The sequence below is a fragment of the Mustela lutreola genome, chromosome 10 (genome assembly GCF_030435805.1).
Source record: "Mustela lutreola isolate mMusLut2 chromosome 10, mMusLut2.pri, whole genome shotgun sequence".
In the NCBI taxonomy this organism is placed as follows: Eukaryota; Metazoa; Chordata; class Mammalia; order Carnivora; family Mustelidae; genus Mustela; species Mustela lutreola.
In genome coordinates this window covers 97,381,483-97,398,282 of record NC_081299.1, presented here as the reverse complement: position 1 = coordinate 97,398,282, position 16,800 = coordinate 97,381,483, and the positions used below count along the sequence as shown (strand labels likewise).

The 16,800-nt window shown below is 37.3% G+C and overlaps 1 protein-coding gene across 4 annotated transcripts in view; it reads left to right on the top strand.

Moving 5' to 3' along the window:
- The window catches only part of PTPN22 (protein tyrosine phosphatase non-receptor type 22), a 58,156-nt gene that overhangs the window by 15,006 nt on the left and 26,350 nt on the right, over window positions 1–16,800 (top strand). For 3 of the 4 annotated variants that reach the window (XM_059138357.1, XM_059138356.1, XM_059138355.1), the window contains exons 3-11: window positions 78–154; window positions 314–409; window positions 823–861; window positions 2,829–2,900; window positions 3,021–3,080; window positions 3,685–3,827; window positions 4,362–4,428; window positions 5,266–5,343; window positions 8,027–8,113. In XM_059138357.1, the coding sequence (XP_058994340.1) occupies window positions 78–154; window positions 314–409; window positions 823–861; window positions 2,829–2,900; window positions 3,021–3,080; window positions 3,685–3,827; window positions 4,362–4,428; window positions 5,266–5,343; window positions 8,027–8,113 (719 nt within the window). The remainder of the gene's footprint in view (window positions 1–77; window positions 155–313; window positions 410–822; window positions 862–2,828; window positions 2,901–3,020; window positions 3,081–3,684; window positions 3,828–4,361; window positions 4,429–5,265; window positions 5,344–8,026; window positions 8,114–16,800) is intronic. The other variant, XM_059138358.1, reaches the window with a different exon arrangement.

The window sequence follows — 16,800 nt, the reverse complement described above, 5'->3', positions numbered from 1 at the left end:
ATCTGCTGTTCACAATGCTAGATCCTGACTTACAGTAAGCCCTTTTAGTTATCCTGGCTCTGTCTTTTGTATTATAGATGATCACAGCCGAGTAGAGCTGTCCCTGATAACCTCGGATGAAGATTCTGACTACATCAATGCCAACTTCATTAAGGTACACCCTGCATTCATAGTTCTCTAGTACCTAAACAAGGGGTTGAGGTACTAGACCATATTTCTCTAGGTACCTAAAAAAAAAAGGTGGAGAGGATACTAGACAAGAAGAAGAAGATACTATTCATAGTCATCCTATATAATTTCTGTTCCCCTTTAGGGAGTTTATGGACCCAAGGGTTATATTGCCACCCAGGGACCCTTGTCTACAACTCTCCTGGACTTCTGGAGGATGGTCTGGGAATACAGCGTCCTGGTAAGGACAGAGTTGCTTCTGTTACTCTCTTCCGTAGTTGTTAGAGATGGAGGGGGGCAGGGTGCTAGGATATGGGACTGAGGTTTCCTCTGCATTAGAATCGGTGCCTTTTGGGTCCAAGTCGCTAGAATTTCAGGGTTCAGGCATATTTTGTTAAAATCACAATGTTACCTGTATTCAAGGAAATGAAAGTTCATATCTTGACAGGTTCATTTGTTAATAAGAATTTACTGATTTGAATAGGAAAAGGGGAAGTAAGGACAGAAGGAAGGGCAAGAGTGACATTTTATCATTTACCAAGAGTTCTTTTGGGGGGTTAAAAAACAAAACAGGAAAAAAACGATAATCCTGGAACCCATGTGTTAACTGCTCTTTCTAACCACATCAATGCTCTATCAATTTCATCCCCCCAGGTCATTGTTATGGCATGCATGGAGTTTGAGATGGGGAAGGTGAGTCGCTTTCTGGTGGACCTAAAGATAAAGGAAAGAGAAGGGGGGAAGTTGGTCACAGAACTTTCCTTAATTGTGCCTACTTAAAAATTATCCTCATCTTATTAACTGTCAGTTTGAGAACACCAAGTGATTCCCTTTTCACACCTAAGAACTCCTTTTGTCCACTTTCCCAGTAGACTCTATTTTAAAATAAAGATAAGATATGCTTTTTTAAAAGATTTTATTTATTTATTTGACAGAGAGAGAGAGAGAGAGATCAGAAGTAGGCAGAGAGGTGGCCAGAGGGGTGGGGGAAACAGGCTCCCCACTGAGCAGAGAGCCTGATGCGGGGCTCGATCCCAGGACCCTGACATCATGACCTGACCTGAAGGCAGAGGCTTAACCCACTGAACCACCCAGGCACCCCAAGATAAGATGTGCTTTTAAAGTAACCATTTTCCTACTTTTATTAATAAATCAGGCAACTTTAACTGGCAGTCAGCCCTTCTAACCCCATGTTGTCTAACATGACACCCACTGGCCACATGTGACTATCGAGCCCTTGAAACATGGCTAGTTTCAGGGAACTCAATTTTATTTCCTTTTATTTTAGTGAGTTTAAGTTTAAAAACTCGGTTTTCCAATTCAGTGTCTGGAACAACTTGGGTATATGAATCTTTTTCAACCATACACTTGATGAGCTCTATATGGAAATAAAATGTTCCCGATGGTAATTTAAGATATTGATATGTGCTGTCAATATAAAATACACACTGGGTTTGAAGACCGAGACAAAAGTCAAATATTGAATATCTATTTTCTATTGATTACATTTTTTTAATATACTGGCTAAGATGGATTATTAAAACTAATCTTTTTTTTTTCAATTTTGAATGTGGCTATTAGAAAACTTAAAACTGCCTGGGTAGCTCACATTATGTTTCTATTGAATAGCACTTCTTACCTCCTGTTGATATTCATAATTCCAGTTAAAACCAAGCTTTCGGGGGTGCCTGTGTGGCTCAGTTGGTTAACCATCTGCCGTTGGCTCAGGTCACTATCTCAGGGTTCTGGAATCAAGCCCCTGCAGAGTTCAGTTGGGCTCCCTGCTTACTGGGGAGTCTGCTTGTCCCTCTCCCTCTGCCTCTCCCCATTTCCTCCTGTACCCGCTCTCAAATAAATAAAATCTTTAACAAAAAAAAAAAAAAAAAAGAAGCTTTCCCTTGGCTTGTACAGCTTTGCTTTAGTAGACATGATCTCTGTTAATCCCTTTGAAATACAGTAGTCCCCCTTATTCATGTGGGATATACTCAAGACGCCTGGAGTGGACAACTGACATGAGGATAATTCCAAACTCTATATGCACTATGTTTTTTTCTATGCATACATGCCTATGGTAAAGTTTAATTTGTGAATAGGCACAGAAGGAGTTAACAACAACAATACTAAAATAGAACAATTATAACAATATGGTATAAGTTAGGTGAATGTGATCTCTTTCTTCCTCAAAATATGTTATTGTACTGTACGCACCCTTCTCATGATGATGATGTAAGATGATCAGATGTCTACATGATGAGATGAAGTGAGGGGAATGACCTAAGTGTTGCCACATAGGGTTAGGCTACTACTGATCTTCCAACAATACATCCTGAACTATAGGTAACTGAAAGACCATGGTTGACCATGGGTAACTAAAACCATGGAAAATAAAGCTGTGGGTAAGGTGGGACTACTGTACTGAAAAGGTCAGATTCCTATTTCTACTTCTTCAGACTTCTAGGAAGTCTGAAATTGATATATCCTTTAGTGTTTTTCCCATCCTTGAAGATTCCAGACCATGACGTTGGGGATGGTCCTAACCTAAGTTAAAGGACACAGAGCTGAATTTGTGAATTTGCTTCTGAATGAGGAAGTGGATTTTGTTACCCAGAAGAGACTAGAATATCTGGAGGGGAGTCATGACATTTTGCTTTGTGCAACAGAAAAAGTGTGAGCGCTACTGGACTGAGCCAGGAGAGCTACCGCGGCGAGTTGGCCCTTTCTCCATATCCTGTGTGAGTATGATTCCTGTTTCCATTATGGCTGAGCAGATGCTCCATACAGAGTCTACTTTATAGAGACTAGTTTTTGATCATTAGTCTTTGAAATAACTAATATTTGAATTTACTTCTTAGGAAGCTGAAAATAGAAAATCGAATTACATAATCAGGACTCTAAAAGCCAAGTTCAATAGTGTAAGTATAGACCTTGAGTGGTAACCTCAAGAGCTCACGGTGGCAAATACATATGTATGTGACTTGGGCTGGCCACAAGACAGCAGGAGTGGTGGGGCCCTTGAGGTTCTTGATAAATCTTCATTTGCAAAAGAGACCTTTGATGTAATCCCAACTCCCCAATCTATTACACACCACGGCACGCTTATAAAATGATAATATTTGTAGGACGAGTAGAGGCTATGTGGTGAATAGAGGCTGGGAACCACCTTGAGAGCTCATGTTGCCCAGTCTCTCTATGGCAAAGGGGTTTACTCTATCAGCATGACTGTGACCCACTTGAACTGGTGAAGCACACCAGTTGGGAAGCTCTGGTTTGGACTATCTTAATATCTACCTCCTCTTGTGAGTGGGGCGGATAGAGACAGACCAATAGTCAGTTACCTGAAATCACTTTTAATTGTTCTCAGAAGGCACGTGGCCCTAGAGCCTGTAGAGAAGAAAGCAGCATAAATCGCCAACAGGACAGAGATGCTACTTAGGAAGTCAGAATAATCTTGTGGTAGAATGAAGTGGGGTCCTGACGCTGAACTCTCTTTTTATTCTGGCTACTTCTTTTTTATAGGAAACTCGAACTATCTACCAGTTTCATTACAAGAATTGGCCAGACCATGATGTGCCTTCATCCATAGACCCTATTCTTGAGCTCATCTGGGATGTACGTTCTTACCAAGAGGATGTCAGTGTTCCCATATGCATTCACTGCAGGTAAGATGCTGGTCTATGAATCTTCCACCCCAAACAAACCAAATGTCACAGTGTGACCAGGACTCCTGCTATACCTGAAGGAAGACAGACTCTGTTGGAATTCAAGGGGGTACAAGCATGTAGGATGTAGGCTCCTGATCCTAGTCTCATTTTTTCCAGTTGATGAGAAAGGAACAGAGCTTAGAAATGAGAGTGATTGAAAGGGCAAGGTCCATAGCAAAACCAAATCATAATAAATTCAACCAAATCACAATAAATTCAAATCAATTGAATTAATTAAATTAATATTTTCTGACAAGTTATTTGGGAACAGTGCAGATCTAGAGACTCTTGTTGAGAAGTCACCGAAGATCTGTCCTGAGGTTCATGTGGGCATATGGCAACTGACAAACATGCTCTGGGAAAAGGGGGGTGCTTTGGAACATTTCATTGCCTCTAGGTTTCTTCTTCCCCAATCTGCTGGTGACATTTCCCAGCTACTGTCAATGACCCACCCTCTGCAACTGTATGTGCTCCTGTGATCTTTCATTTCAGTGCCGGCTGTGGAAGGACTGGTGTTATCTGTGCTATTGATTACACCTGGATGTTGCTAAAAGATGGGGTGAGTTTCTCTCCACAGGCACTTCCCGTCTACTTAACTTGCTACTTTCAGACCTAGGAATTGTTTGGTTCTTCCAAACATCTATCTCCATGACTCATATTTTCTAGAATATTCACTGTGGACCCACTTTGTCAGATGCTTAAATTAGGCCCTAGGTTGGTGGTTCTCAAAGTTGGTTCCCAGGTAAGCAGCATTGGCATCACCTGAGAACTTGTTAGAAATGCAAAACCTTGGGCGGGGCCTTGGATGGATTGAAGCAGAAACTATGGGGCGGGGTACCAGCAAGCTCTCCTGGTGCTTCTAAGGCATGCTGTAGTTTGAGAATCACTGCCCTAACTTCCCTTCCTTTATCCAAACTACTTTAGTAGATGGGCTCTATCTATCACAAATTTTGTGTTCCAATCTCTAAGTCATTTTTAAAAGTCTAATAGGAAGTGGGAACTTTGAAACACAGGCTTGAAATCTATCTGCCAATTTCTTTTATTCCATAAAATTCTCATGCTTCCTCATCTGAACCTTCTCCCTCATTATATTATTAACTTCAGACATTTGATGACCCCATGCAAAATCATGCCCGAGAGTTTCTTCAATCTTTTCTGGGGAAAATACCAGGCTCTAAATCATGATGCAGGTGATGAGAAACCTCATTCATTTTAAAAACACATTCTTTTTTTTTTGATATTATCTTCTGTTAGGAGAGCAGATATCATGGGAGTGACAAGACCAGTCTTGTCAATAATAGTAATGATTTATTAAATATTAAATAAATAAAATAATAATTTATTAACAAAGCAGAGGAACAAAGGAGTAAGATCTTTTTTCCCTTTTATTTGATAGATACTTCCAGAGAACTTCAGTGTTTTTAGTTTGATCCAGGAAATGCGAACACAAAGACCTTCATTTGTTCAAACTCAGGTATGCAACTACGGTGAATGGATCATAACATGTGCCTCAGTCTTGCTATATCTCTCTGTTCAATAGTAAGGCAACCCAAAACAGCTGACTGCCTAGCTATACTACCAATTTCCTCTTAGGAGCACTAGCCCATTTGCATTTCCTCAAACTCTGAATAGATCATTTTTTTCCCTGTATCCCTTGCCTTGGGTTAAATTCCTCTCATTCCTTGTGTTTTACTGTCTATGCAGAAAATATTAAGAAACTATTGTAATATTTGTTATAAAGGATGTTGAAAAATTTCACAAGCTGTTTGATTTATTAGAAAGAAGGAGTTAGGTCAGGTTAACTTGAAGTTTTGTAACAGTAATTCACTTCTGAAACTGTAGAAAAATCAGAGATTTGTTATTTCTTTTTTAAAAAAGATTTATTTATTTATTTATTTATTTATTTGACAGACAGAGATCACAAGTAGGCAGAGAGGCAGGCAAAGAGAGAGGGGGAGGCAGACTCCCTGCTAAGCAGAGAACCCGAGTGGATCCCAGAACCCGAGTGGATCCCAGAACCTGGTTGGATCCCAGGACCCTGGAATCATGACCTGAGCCAAAGGCAGAGGCTTTAACCTACTCAGCCACCCAGGCGCCCCAGAGATTTGTTATTTCTGCTTCAGGAAGTGGTAACAGAATCCTGAGAGTGCAGTCAGTCTGTATACTCATTTTTTTGACTTGAAGAAAATTAAAAATAAAAACAACCATACTCCTGTCACCTAGAGATAGCCACAATTACTATTGTTTTGTAGTCTCTCCTGATCCTTATTGTATGCATATTTTAAAAACCATGATTATAACCATACTATAATAAGGTTACATATCTATCACAACATTTTCATCTACCCCAAAGTGCCCACCCTCATTCACTGTTAGGAATGCTCTTCTCCTGCTTTGTTCTCTCCTCTCCCGCTGAAGTTCCACCTTCTAGATGAAACACTTCAGGACAGAACTCTCACTCTCTACAATATTAATTTCACCCAGATTTCTACACCAGTAATTTTACCCACATTTCTAAAAACAATGGTCTCCATCTTTAAGATGGAGTTTAGCTTTCACCCATTCATTCATTCACCAAGCATTTGTTGATAGAAGTAACAGACATTTTTACAGAATTTGTTGGAACTACCTTCTACTGCTTAAGTGGTAAGACCCTGAAGTGTTAAAAGCACTTACAAATGAACTTGCACATAGACTTGGAGGTAAAATAACTGACAGTGGCAGTTTAGATATTTTCATCTGACATTTGTGAATTGAAGGGAAAAAATGAAGAGCTATTGTAATATAAGCCTTCTGTTTGGCCCACGTAGGTTTTCCACTAATAGCTAGTGGAAAAAAAATTTTTTTTCATGTGTCGACTGTAGGTGTTTTCTATATTCAACCTGAAGGAAAAAGTTTCTGTGAAGTAAAAGCGTTGGCTGGATTAGTTGCACCAGACTTAAAAGCAGGTTGATCCATATAAATGTCTAAAGACCCCAGGAAGTATGCCACCTAGTTGTCTAATATTACATTGTAGTATGAATCAGTCAATAAAACCCTACTTCATTTCAGAGAAAGTCCATTTCCGGCCTCCTCTTAAAGGTCGGAAGACAGAGGAAACGATTTCTGGTTAGCTTTCATATGTTAATCAACATTATCAACAACTAGCTGAACAAATCCCTTACCAGTAGTCACTGCTTTTTCTGACACCGCTCTCACCAGGAAATAGCACTGTAACCAGCTGATCACTTCCTGTCTGACTTACCTTTTCTTAAAAAAATGGGAGAATGTACCAACAGATGTGTGGGGTGATGCACACTCCTGCTAAAATTATAATTGGCAAAAGTTGTGCTTTATTTGTATTGTGTGAAGTGCCAGGGAAACCCCATTGAGGCTCTTTCAGATGAAAAGTAGCTCCAAAATCAAGTGCTAGAGGAGGTCACATGGCAGAACCCCAGCCCCACCTGCACGGATACTTTAAGTGTGGCAGTGTCATTTCTCATTTGTGCCTGCTTTCACAGGCACAAATTTCCAGACTGTCTTGGGTGATCTACTTATTTTTGGTGTCTTTGCTAGGAGAGCACATCAGCAGCTTGATCTAGGTATATTAAACTAAGAGTCAGAAGACCCGGGTTCGAATCCAAGTCTGGAAATTATGGCTGAACAACCTTGTACGAAGTGTAAACAGGGATAATAGCCTACCTGCGTTAGAGATAAATTGTCAGGGTCAAGTGAAGAATATAACTGAAGCTCTGTATCTACCCATTGACCACAATATACCTCCCTTTTCCCAGAAAAGATGAAGGTGCCTGACCAAAAATGCATCCAGAATCAAATAAAACGTTTAAAATGTGAGCCAGGAAAACGAAATTGGAGGGATGATGGTGCGGGGGAAGATAAGTGAGAAAGTGGGGTCGGAACAGAAAACATGCTGGAAGGCCCTTATATATTTAAAGGTAGAAGATCAAATATTTAGCTATTTCTAGTAGGCTGCAAGTGCTTTGCAATCCAAAATGGGCTTCGCAAACGTAAGGGCATTATAATGAAACTACGGTTGATGATCTTTTCAGGTCTGCTGTACTAGGGTTTGACTGATGTTCACACTCCTGAACTCTGGTTCTGTGGTTCACCAAGTTTCTTGTTTGTTTTCATTTATTTCGGTTTGTGATGCTCTTCAGGAACAGTATGAGCTGGTCTACAAGGCTGTATTAGAACTATTTAAGAGACAGATGGAAGTTATTAGGGATCAACACTCGGGAACAGAGGTAAACATTAAACTTGACATTTTGTCTTTTTTTTTTTCATGTTTTATTTTGGTCACGGGGTCACAGATCAATTATAGGACCAATGATTTATTGCCAAAACTGAAATGGAGTGTCAGGGGCACATGGGGTTATACTGCAAATCTCCTGTGGAGAAGGACTGATTAATTGAAGTACTTCAACTCAGAAAATGAATCTTTTGGTTAACCTATTGTATACTATTTTCAGCTAAATTTAGAAACAATAGGAGTGAGTGACAGGGCAAGTGTCTATTCTGTTCCCAGGTCTAATAGCTATGTGGTGAGTTAAAAGTGAGAGTGATAGTTACAAAGTGAAATCATAGTTGAAAACTGATATAATTTTTCAGGTTTCTTTAGCCTCGTTTTGATTGCATATGTCTCATCAAATTTTGGGAATATTTTAGAATATGCAGAGGGATTTTTAGCTGAGGGTCTTCAGTTTAAAAATGATTATGATTTAACCAAAGTCCAGTTAAGAAATATTGAGTATTTTTAGATATGCTATTTTGATTGCATCACAAAAATTGATAAATCAAATACTAACTGTGAAGTCACAAAGTATTGGGTTCTGAAAAAACTTTAAGAAAATAAGATTACTGATTTACCTTTGAAGGGTGTGTTTTGTAACATATTCTTATTAATTTAATTTTTAATATCACATTTTGGATTCTTAATCTGAAAATATTCACTGAGGACCTTCTACCCAGTGTTAGGATACTAGGTAGTATCTACTAATACTACTAATACTAATATTACCTAGTATTAGGAATACAAAATAATATAAGACATGATTCTGGTCATAACTCTTGTCATTCAAATGTTGAATCATGGGGAAGGAAAGCCAGAAACACTGTTGAGGTTTGAAATGGACTAAGCAATCCTCATCAGTGTCGGCTTCAAGGGAAAACAATATGGTAGAAGGACATGGAAATAAGAGTATAGTTTTGTCAGAAATTGTTATTTATATCCTATTTATATATGTTTTATTAGCCAGTAATCCCATACCAAGGTTAAATGATAAAGGTGATTATGGACAACCAAATTTTAATGGGGAAGATTCTCATGTTTCACTACCAAGTGTGCTGCTGACTTGATTGGAGATATTTGTTTGTTTGTTTACATCTCTAAATACCCACCATCTATTTTACCTCTTCCTCCACCTACCTCCCTCTGGCAACCACCAGTTTGTTCTCTATTGTTAAGAGTCTTTTTTTTTTTGCGAGGTGTCTGGGTAGTTCAGTCAGTTATGTGTCCAACTCTTGATCTTAGCTCAGGTCTTGATCTCAAGGTTGTGAGTTCAAGCCCCATGATGGGCTCCATGCCTGGAGCCTACTTAAAAAAAAAAAAAAAAAAGAGTCTTTGTTTGTTAATTTTGCTTTTCAGATTCCCCAAATGAGTGGGAGCATTTGGTATTTACCTTTCCTTATTTGACTTATTTCACTTAGCATATTACCCTCTAGGTCACTCCATCACTCCATGTTGTCACAAAATGGCAAGATTTCACTCGTTTTTCTGACTCAGTAATATTCCATTATATAAATATACCATCTTTATCCATCTAGGGATGGACACTTGAGCTGCTTCCGTAGTTTGGTTATTGTAAATAATGCTACAATAAACATAGGGGTGCATATGTCTCTTGAAACTAGTGTTTTTGTATTTTTTGGGAAATACACAGTAGTGTGATTACTAGATCAAATGGTAGTCTTATTTTTAATTTTTGAAGGAACCTCCATACTGTTTTCCATAGTGACTGCACCAATTTACATTCTCACCAACAGTGCACGAGGGTTCCTTTTTCTTTACTTCCTCTAACACTTGTTTCTTGTACTTTTTATTTTAGCCATTCCAACAGGTGTAGAGTGATATCTCATTGTGGTTTTGATTTGCATTTCCCTGATGACTAGTGATGTTGAGTATCTTTTCATGTGCCTGTAGGCCATCTGCCTGTCTTCTTTAGAAAAATATTTATTCATGCCCTCTGCCCATTTTTTAATAAGTTTTTTTTTGTTTTGAGTTATACAAGTTCTTTATATATTTTGGATATTAACTCCTTATGGATATATCATTTACAAACATCTTCTTCCATTCATTAGGTTGTCTTTTTGTTTTCTTAATTATTTCCTTTGTTGTGCAGAAGTTTTTATTTTGATATAGTCTCCATAGTTTATTTTTGCTTTTGTTTCCTTTGCCTGAGGAGACATATCCATAAATATGTTGCTAAGGCCAATGTCCAAGAGATCACTATAAGAAATTACCTATGTTTTCTTTTAGGAGTTTGACAGTTTTAGGTCTCACATTTAGGTCTTTAATCCATTTTGAGTTTATTTTTATGTACAGTATAAGAGAGTTGTCAAGTTTAATTCTTTTGCATGTAGCTGTCCAGTTTTCTCAACACCATTTACTGAAAACACTGTCATTTCCACATTGTATATACTTTTTTAAAGGTTATTTATTTATTTATTTGAGAGACAGAGTGAGAGAGAGTGAGAGAGAGGGCACAAGCAGGGGGAGAGGCAGAGAGAGAAGCAGACTCCCTGCTGAGCAGGGAGCCCAACTGCTCAGCAGTTAAATGCCAGGATGCCAAGATCATGAACTGAGCCAAGGGCAGCACTCAAAAACTAAGCCACCTAAGGGCCCCATCCCATTGTATATTCTCATATATTCTCATTAATTGATCATATAAATGTCGGTCTCTTTCTGGTCTCTTTATCTGTTCATTGATCTATGTGTCTATTTTTGTGTCAGTGCCATACTGTTTTGATGACTTTAGCTTTGAAATATAGCTTGAAATCTGGGATTGTGATACATCTAACTTTGTTTTCTTTCTCAAGATTGGACTTTGAGGGGCACCTGGGTGGCTCACTTGTTAGGTGTCTGCCTTCAGCTCAGGTCATGATCCCAGGGTCCTGGGATCAAGCCCCGCATCAGGCTCCCTGCTCAGTGGGAAGCCTGCTTCTTCCTCTCCCACTCCCCCTGCTTGTGTTTCCTCTCTCACTCACTGTATCTCTCTCTGTCAAATTAAAAAAAAAAAAAAAAAGATTGGACTTTGACTCTTTGAGGTCTTTTGTAGTTCTATACAAATTTTAGGTTTATTTGTTCTAGCTCTGTGAAAAATGCTCTTGGTATTTTAACATGGATTGCCTTGAATCTGTAAATTGCTTTGGGTTGTATGAACATTTTAAGAATATTAGTTCTCTAATTCATGAGCATGGTATATCTTTCCATTCATTGTGTCATCTTCAATTTCTTTAATCAATGTCTTTCACTTTTTTGGTTAAATTTATTCCTAGGTATCTTATTCATTTTGGTGCAGTTATAAATTGGACTATTGTTTTTCAATTGTTTAAAGAGAGTATTCATTGATTTCTATTTTATTAGGAAAATTTTAGAGAAAGAATGTTGAATCACGTCAATTGCATATTTTGCATTAAAGGAGTGATCACCTGGATTTCTCCTTTGATGTATTAATATAGTCACACCATTGGATTTGTTAATGTCAAACTGTCCCTGTATTTTAGAATTAACCCTTCTTGAACAAAAAATATTCTTTTGATATGTCACTGGAGTATGTGCGCTGATATTTTATTTAGGTTTCAGGAAATGCCAATACTCAAATTTAGTCCAGTAGCAGTGTCATGGCTCCTGCTGGGTTGTTTGGAGTGGGCCCTTAGTAAGTAAATGGGAACACAAGAACACAGTTCAAACTCTCACAGAAAGAATTGGTTACAGTTAAATAAAGAGGACTTCTGTTTCTGGAAAAGATCAAGTAGACACACTTTTCCATGTGTGTGTGTATGTGTGTTTTTCTGGTTGAACTAAGTCCATCCAGAAACTATATATATAATTGGCATTATATTAAAAAAACAACTATAAGAAGGCTCTGAGAGATAGAAAGAAGACAGGCCAGTGAGGGACCTTGAGACCCAAGGAAAGACATGACGCTAAGTTCCATTTTTCTTTTGACTCATATATCCCAGACTTGAAACTGAAGAAGTCAACAACCTGGAAATGCCAGTGATACAGACAAAAATGCCCCAACAAAAGCCTGCTCTGTCTAGCCAAAGGACCAAAAAAGAGGCAGTCCAGCAAGACAGAAAACTTTTAGATAATCATCACTCTACTTTAGTCAACACCACAGAAAATAGTGGTCCCCCAACCCACGCATGTCACTAATGACTGAGTGGGGTCCTAGATTCTCACCTTTCTAACACTGTATTAGAATGTTGGAGTGATGTCAGAGAAGCTCAGGTAAAGAGGGAGGACTTTCATCCTCAATGGCCTGAAATGAGGGTTTCCTGCCATGTCATTGGAGACTGCATGGGGAACCTAAGCTTCTACTGGACACTAACATGGTACCCTAATGCCTCCCCACTGAAGTAGTGTCAGAAGAAGCCTAGTAGAGAATTAGGACTTCCACCATCATCGAGCAGTGATAAGGCCTCCACTTACCACAGTGTCAGTAGAGACCACATGGGGAGTGTCTTCCATGATGTCTCCTCTTGGCTGTCAACAAAGGCTCGGTGAGGAAACTGGTGGAGTTAGAATATACTTGGCAGTAACAAGGCAGTAACAAGGCAGCACCTTCCCTTTCCTCTGTAGAATGTAGTTAAAAATTTAAAAATCTAGCTAAAACAGAAGGTTTAACTAAGATCTAGAGCCTCATAACAATACAAAAATATCTAGGTTTCAATTGAAAATCACTCATCATACCAAGAACCAGGAAGATCTCAAACCAAATGAATAAGACCATCAATAGAGGACAAGGTAAAGATGTTAGAATTATCTGACCAAGTTTTAAAAGTAGCCACAATAAAAATGCTTCAATAAGCAATTACAAACATGCTTAAAATTTTTTTTTTTTTAAACGAAAAGGTTGGGGTACCTGGGTGGCTCAGTGGGTTAAGCCTCTGCCCTCGGCTCAGGTCATGATCTCAGGATCCCAGGATCGAGCCCCAAATAGGGCTCTCTGCTCAGTAGGGAGCCTGCTTCCCCCTCTCCTCTGCCTGCTGCTCTGCCTACTTGTCATCTCTCTCTCCATGAAATAAATAAATAAAATCTTTAAAAAAAAAAGATTAAAAAATGGAAAGGCTCAGCAATAAATATAAAAAGATTCAGCAAAAAATCTAGAAGATATAAAAAAGAACCAAATGGCAATTTTAGAATTAAAAAACATAGTAACTGAAACAAAATAGCTTAGTAGATGAGCTCAACATCAGAATTCAGGGTACACACAGAAAAAAAGAACCAATAAGATAAAAGATAGAACAATAGGAATTACCTAATCTAAACATCAAAAATAAAATAGACTGGAAAAAAAGAACAAACAGAGTCTTAGGAAACCTAAGAGACTGCAAGAAAATAACTAGCATTTGTGTCAGCAAAGTCCAAGAAGGAGAGGAGAAAAAAACCATGGGGTTGAAAAAGTACTTCAAGACTCATTATAATTAAACTTCTGAAAATTAAAGACAAAAGTTCTAGAAAACAGCCATGGAAAAATGATCTTAATAGTAGGGAGAAAACAATTAGAATGATAGCAAATTTGTCATCAGAAACCATGGGAGCCAGAGGAAAGTAAAACAATATGTCTTCATGCTGAAAAAAAATAACTGACAACCCAGAATCCCATACCCAGTGAAAATATCCTTCAGGAATGAAGAAGAAATAAAGACATTCTCAGATGAAAAACAGACAAAAAACTAAGAAAATTATTTGGTAGACCTATCTTTTAAAAAATGACAAAGAAAATTTTCTAAGCAGAAAGGAAGTGATGAAAGGGAGAACATGATAAGGAAAACCATGAGTAAATGTAATAGGCTTTCTTTTTCTTCTTCTTCTTTTTTTTTTTTTTTTTTAAGATATCTATTTATTTATTTATTTATTTGACAGAGAGAGAGAGAGATCACAAGTAGGCAGAGAGACAGGCAGAGAGAGACAGAGAAGCAAGCTCTGATGCGGGACCTGATCCCAGGACTCTGGGATCATGACCTGAGCTGAAGGCAGAGGCTGTAATCCACTGAGCCACCCAGGCGCCCAGCTTTCTTTTTCTTTTTGAATTTTCTAAATTGTTTGATGATCGAAGCAAAAATTATGCAGTCTGATGTAGTTCTAAATGTATTAGGGGAAATATTTAAGACAATTATATTATAAACAGGGAAGAGTTAGGAAACACAAAGGGAGAAGTTTCTGTACTTGAACTAGTGAAGTGATAACACCTGTGGACTGTGATAGGTTATGTATATATAATGTAATACCTAGAGCCACAAAACAAGCTACAAAAGCTATACAAGGGCGTACCTTAAAAACCTCTATAGATAAATCAAAATGAAATTCTAAAAATGCAGGAGAAAGAAAAGAGAAGTGAAAAACAGAACAGAAAATAAAAAACAAAACAGCACAGTTAAGCCCTAACATAACAATAATTACATTAAATGTAAATGGTATAAATATACCAATTAAAAGAAAGATTGGCAGAGTATATTTAAAACTATATGCTATATGGCATATAGCATATATATGCTGTCTATAAGAAATATACTTTAAATATATAGGTTGGTTTAAAGTAAAGATGGGGAAAAAAGATATATTACATATTCATATAAACATGAATAAGGGAGCAAAAATACTGATTCAAAGGGGCTCATGTACTCTGATGTTTATAGTAGCATATTATATATATATATATAATATGCCACAAAACAATAAATGTAAAATATATATATAAATATATATATAATATATATGTGGCATATATATAATATACATGTGGCATATATATATATAATATATGTGGCATATATAAAATATGCCACAAAACAATCTCAAACATTAAAAAAAAAAAGATTTGAAATCATACAGAATGTATGCACTGACCACAGTGAAGTCAAACTAGAAGTCAATAACAGAAACATAACAGGAAAAGATCCAAACACTTGGAAACTAAACTATATTCTTCTAAATAATCCATTGAATGAAAGAGGAAGTTTCATGGGAATTTTTTGAAAAACCACACATTGAACTGAATACAAGTGAAAATATAACACATTGATATATATGTGTGTGTGTGTATATATATGTATATATATATATTCAGTATTATGTATTTTACATATTTTATATATAGTATATATTATATATTATTATGATATATACTATAATATATATTATAGTATATATATGATATATATATATACTAAAATACACACACACACACTGGGCATTCTTTTTGATTACTAACCATCAAAAAGAATGCCCAGGGGGGTGGGAGGTTGGGGTACCAGGTGGTAGGTATTATAGAGGGCACAGATTGCATGGAGCACTGGGTGTGGTGAAAAAATAATGAATACTGTTATGCTGAAAATAAATAAATTTAAAAAAACGAATATCCTGTGTGTGTGTGTGTGTGTGTGTGTATATATTTGGGGTGTGTGTGTGTGTGTGTGTGTGTGTGTACATATATATATATATATTTTTTTAGTCAACCATCAAAAAGAATGAAATCTTGCCATTTGCAACAGTGTGGACTGAGCTTGAGTGTATTATGCTAAGCAAAACAAGTCAATCCGAGAAAAACAAATACCATGTGATTTCATTCATATGTAGAATTTAAGACACAAAACAGATGAATGTGGGAGAAGGGCAAAAAGAGAGGGAAATAAGCCATGAAGGACTCTTAACCATAGATAACAACTTGAGGGTTGATGGAGATGGGCTAAATGGGTGATGGGTATTTAGGAAATTTTTGGAAAAACCACACATCGAACTGTATACAAGTGAAAATTCAACACAGCGACATTTGTGGGACAAAGCTACAGCAGTTTTGAGAGGAAGGTTTATAGCTCTCTAAATGTAAACATTTGAAAACAGTAAAAGTCTCAAAATTAACAATCTGGGCTCCCACCTTAAGAGAGGGAAAGAGCAAAATAAACTCAAGGAGAAGAGAAGGAAAGAAATAATGAGCAGAAATCAATGAAACTGAAAACAGAAAAACAGTGAAAAAAAAAGAGCCAAAATAATCAATAAAGTTGACAAAACTTCTATGAAGACTGCTGAGGAGAAAAGATAGAAATGACCAATATCAGGAGTGAAATGGGAGAGCCCTAGAGTCTCTGTAGGTATCAAAAGGATAATAAAGGAATATAGTATGAACTGGACACATCTACACTTGACAACTTAGACAAAATGGATTGCTTCCTCATAAAACACAAACTGCCACAGCTTACTCAACATGAAAGAGATCATTTGAATAGCCCCATAACAGTCAAGGAAATGGAACTTGTAATTTTAAAACTCCCAAAAAAGAAGTCTCCAGGCCCACATAATTTGAGTATTCTAGCCAAATGTTTAGAGAAGAATTACCATGAATTTTACACAATCTATACCAGAAAATAGGAGGAGAAAACACTTCCCCCATTCATATTTTCTGTTACAGTCAAATATATCATTGTATCTCAGTGGAAAAAATTACCACCTTACCCATGTTTAAGTGTATGATGCAGTGGCAGTGAGTACCTTCCTATGTGCATGACCATTGCTACTATTTATTTCTAGAAATTTTTCATCATCCTAAACCGAAACTCTCCATGCTTCCTACAACAGCCCCTAGCAATTTCTATTCTACTTTTTGTCTCTATAAAATGGCTTATTATAGGTACATCATAAAAGTGGAAT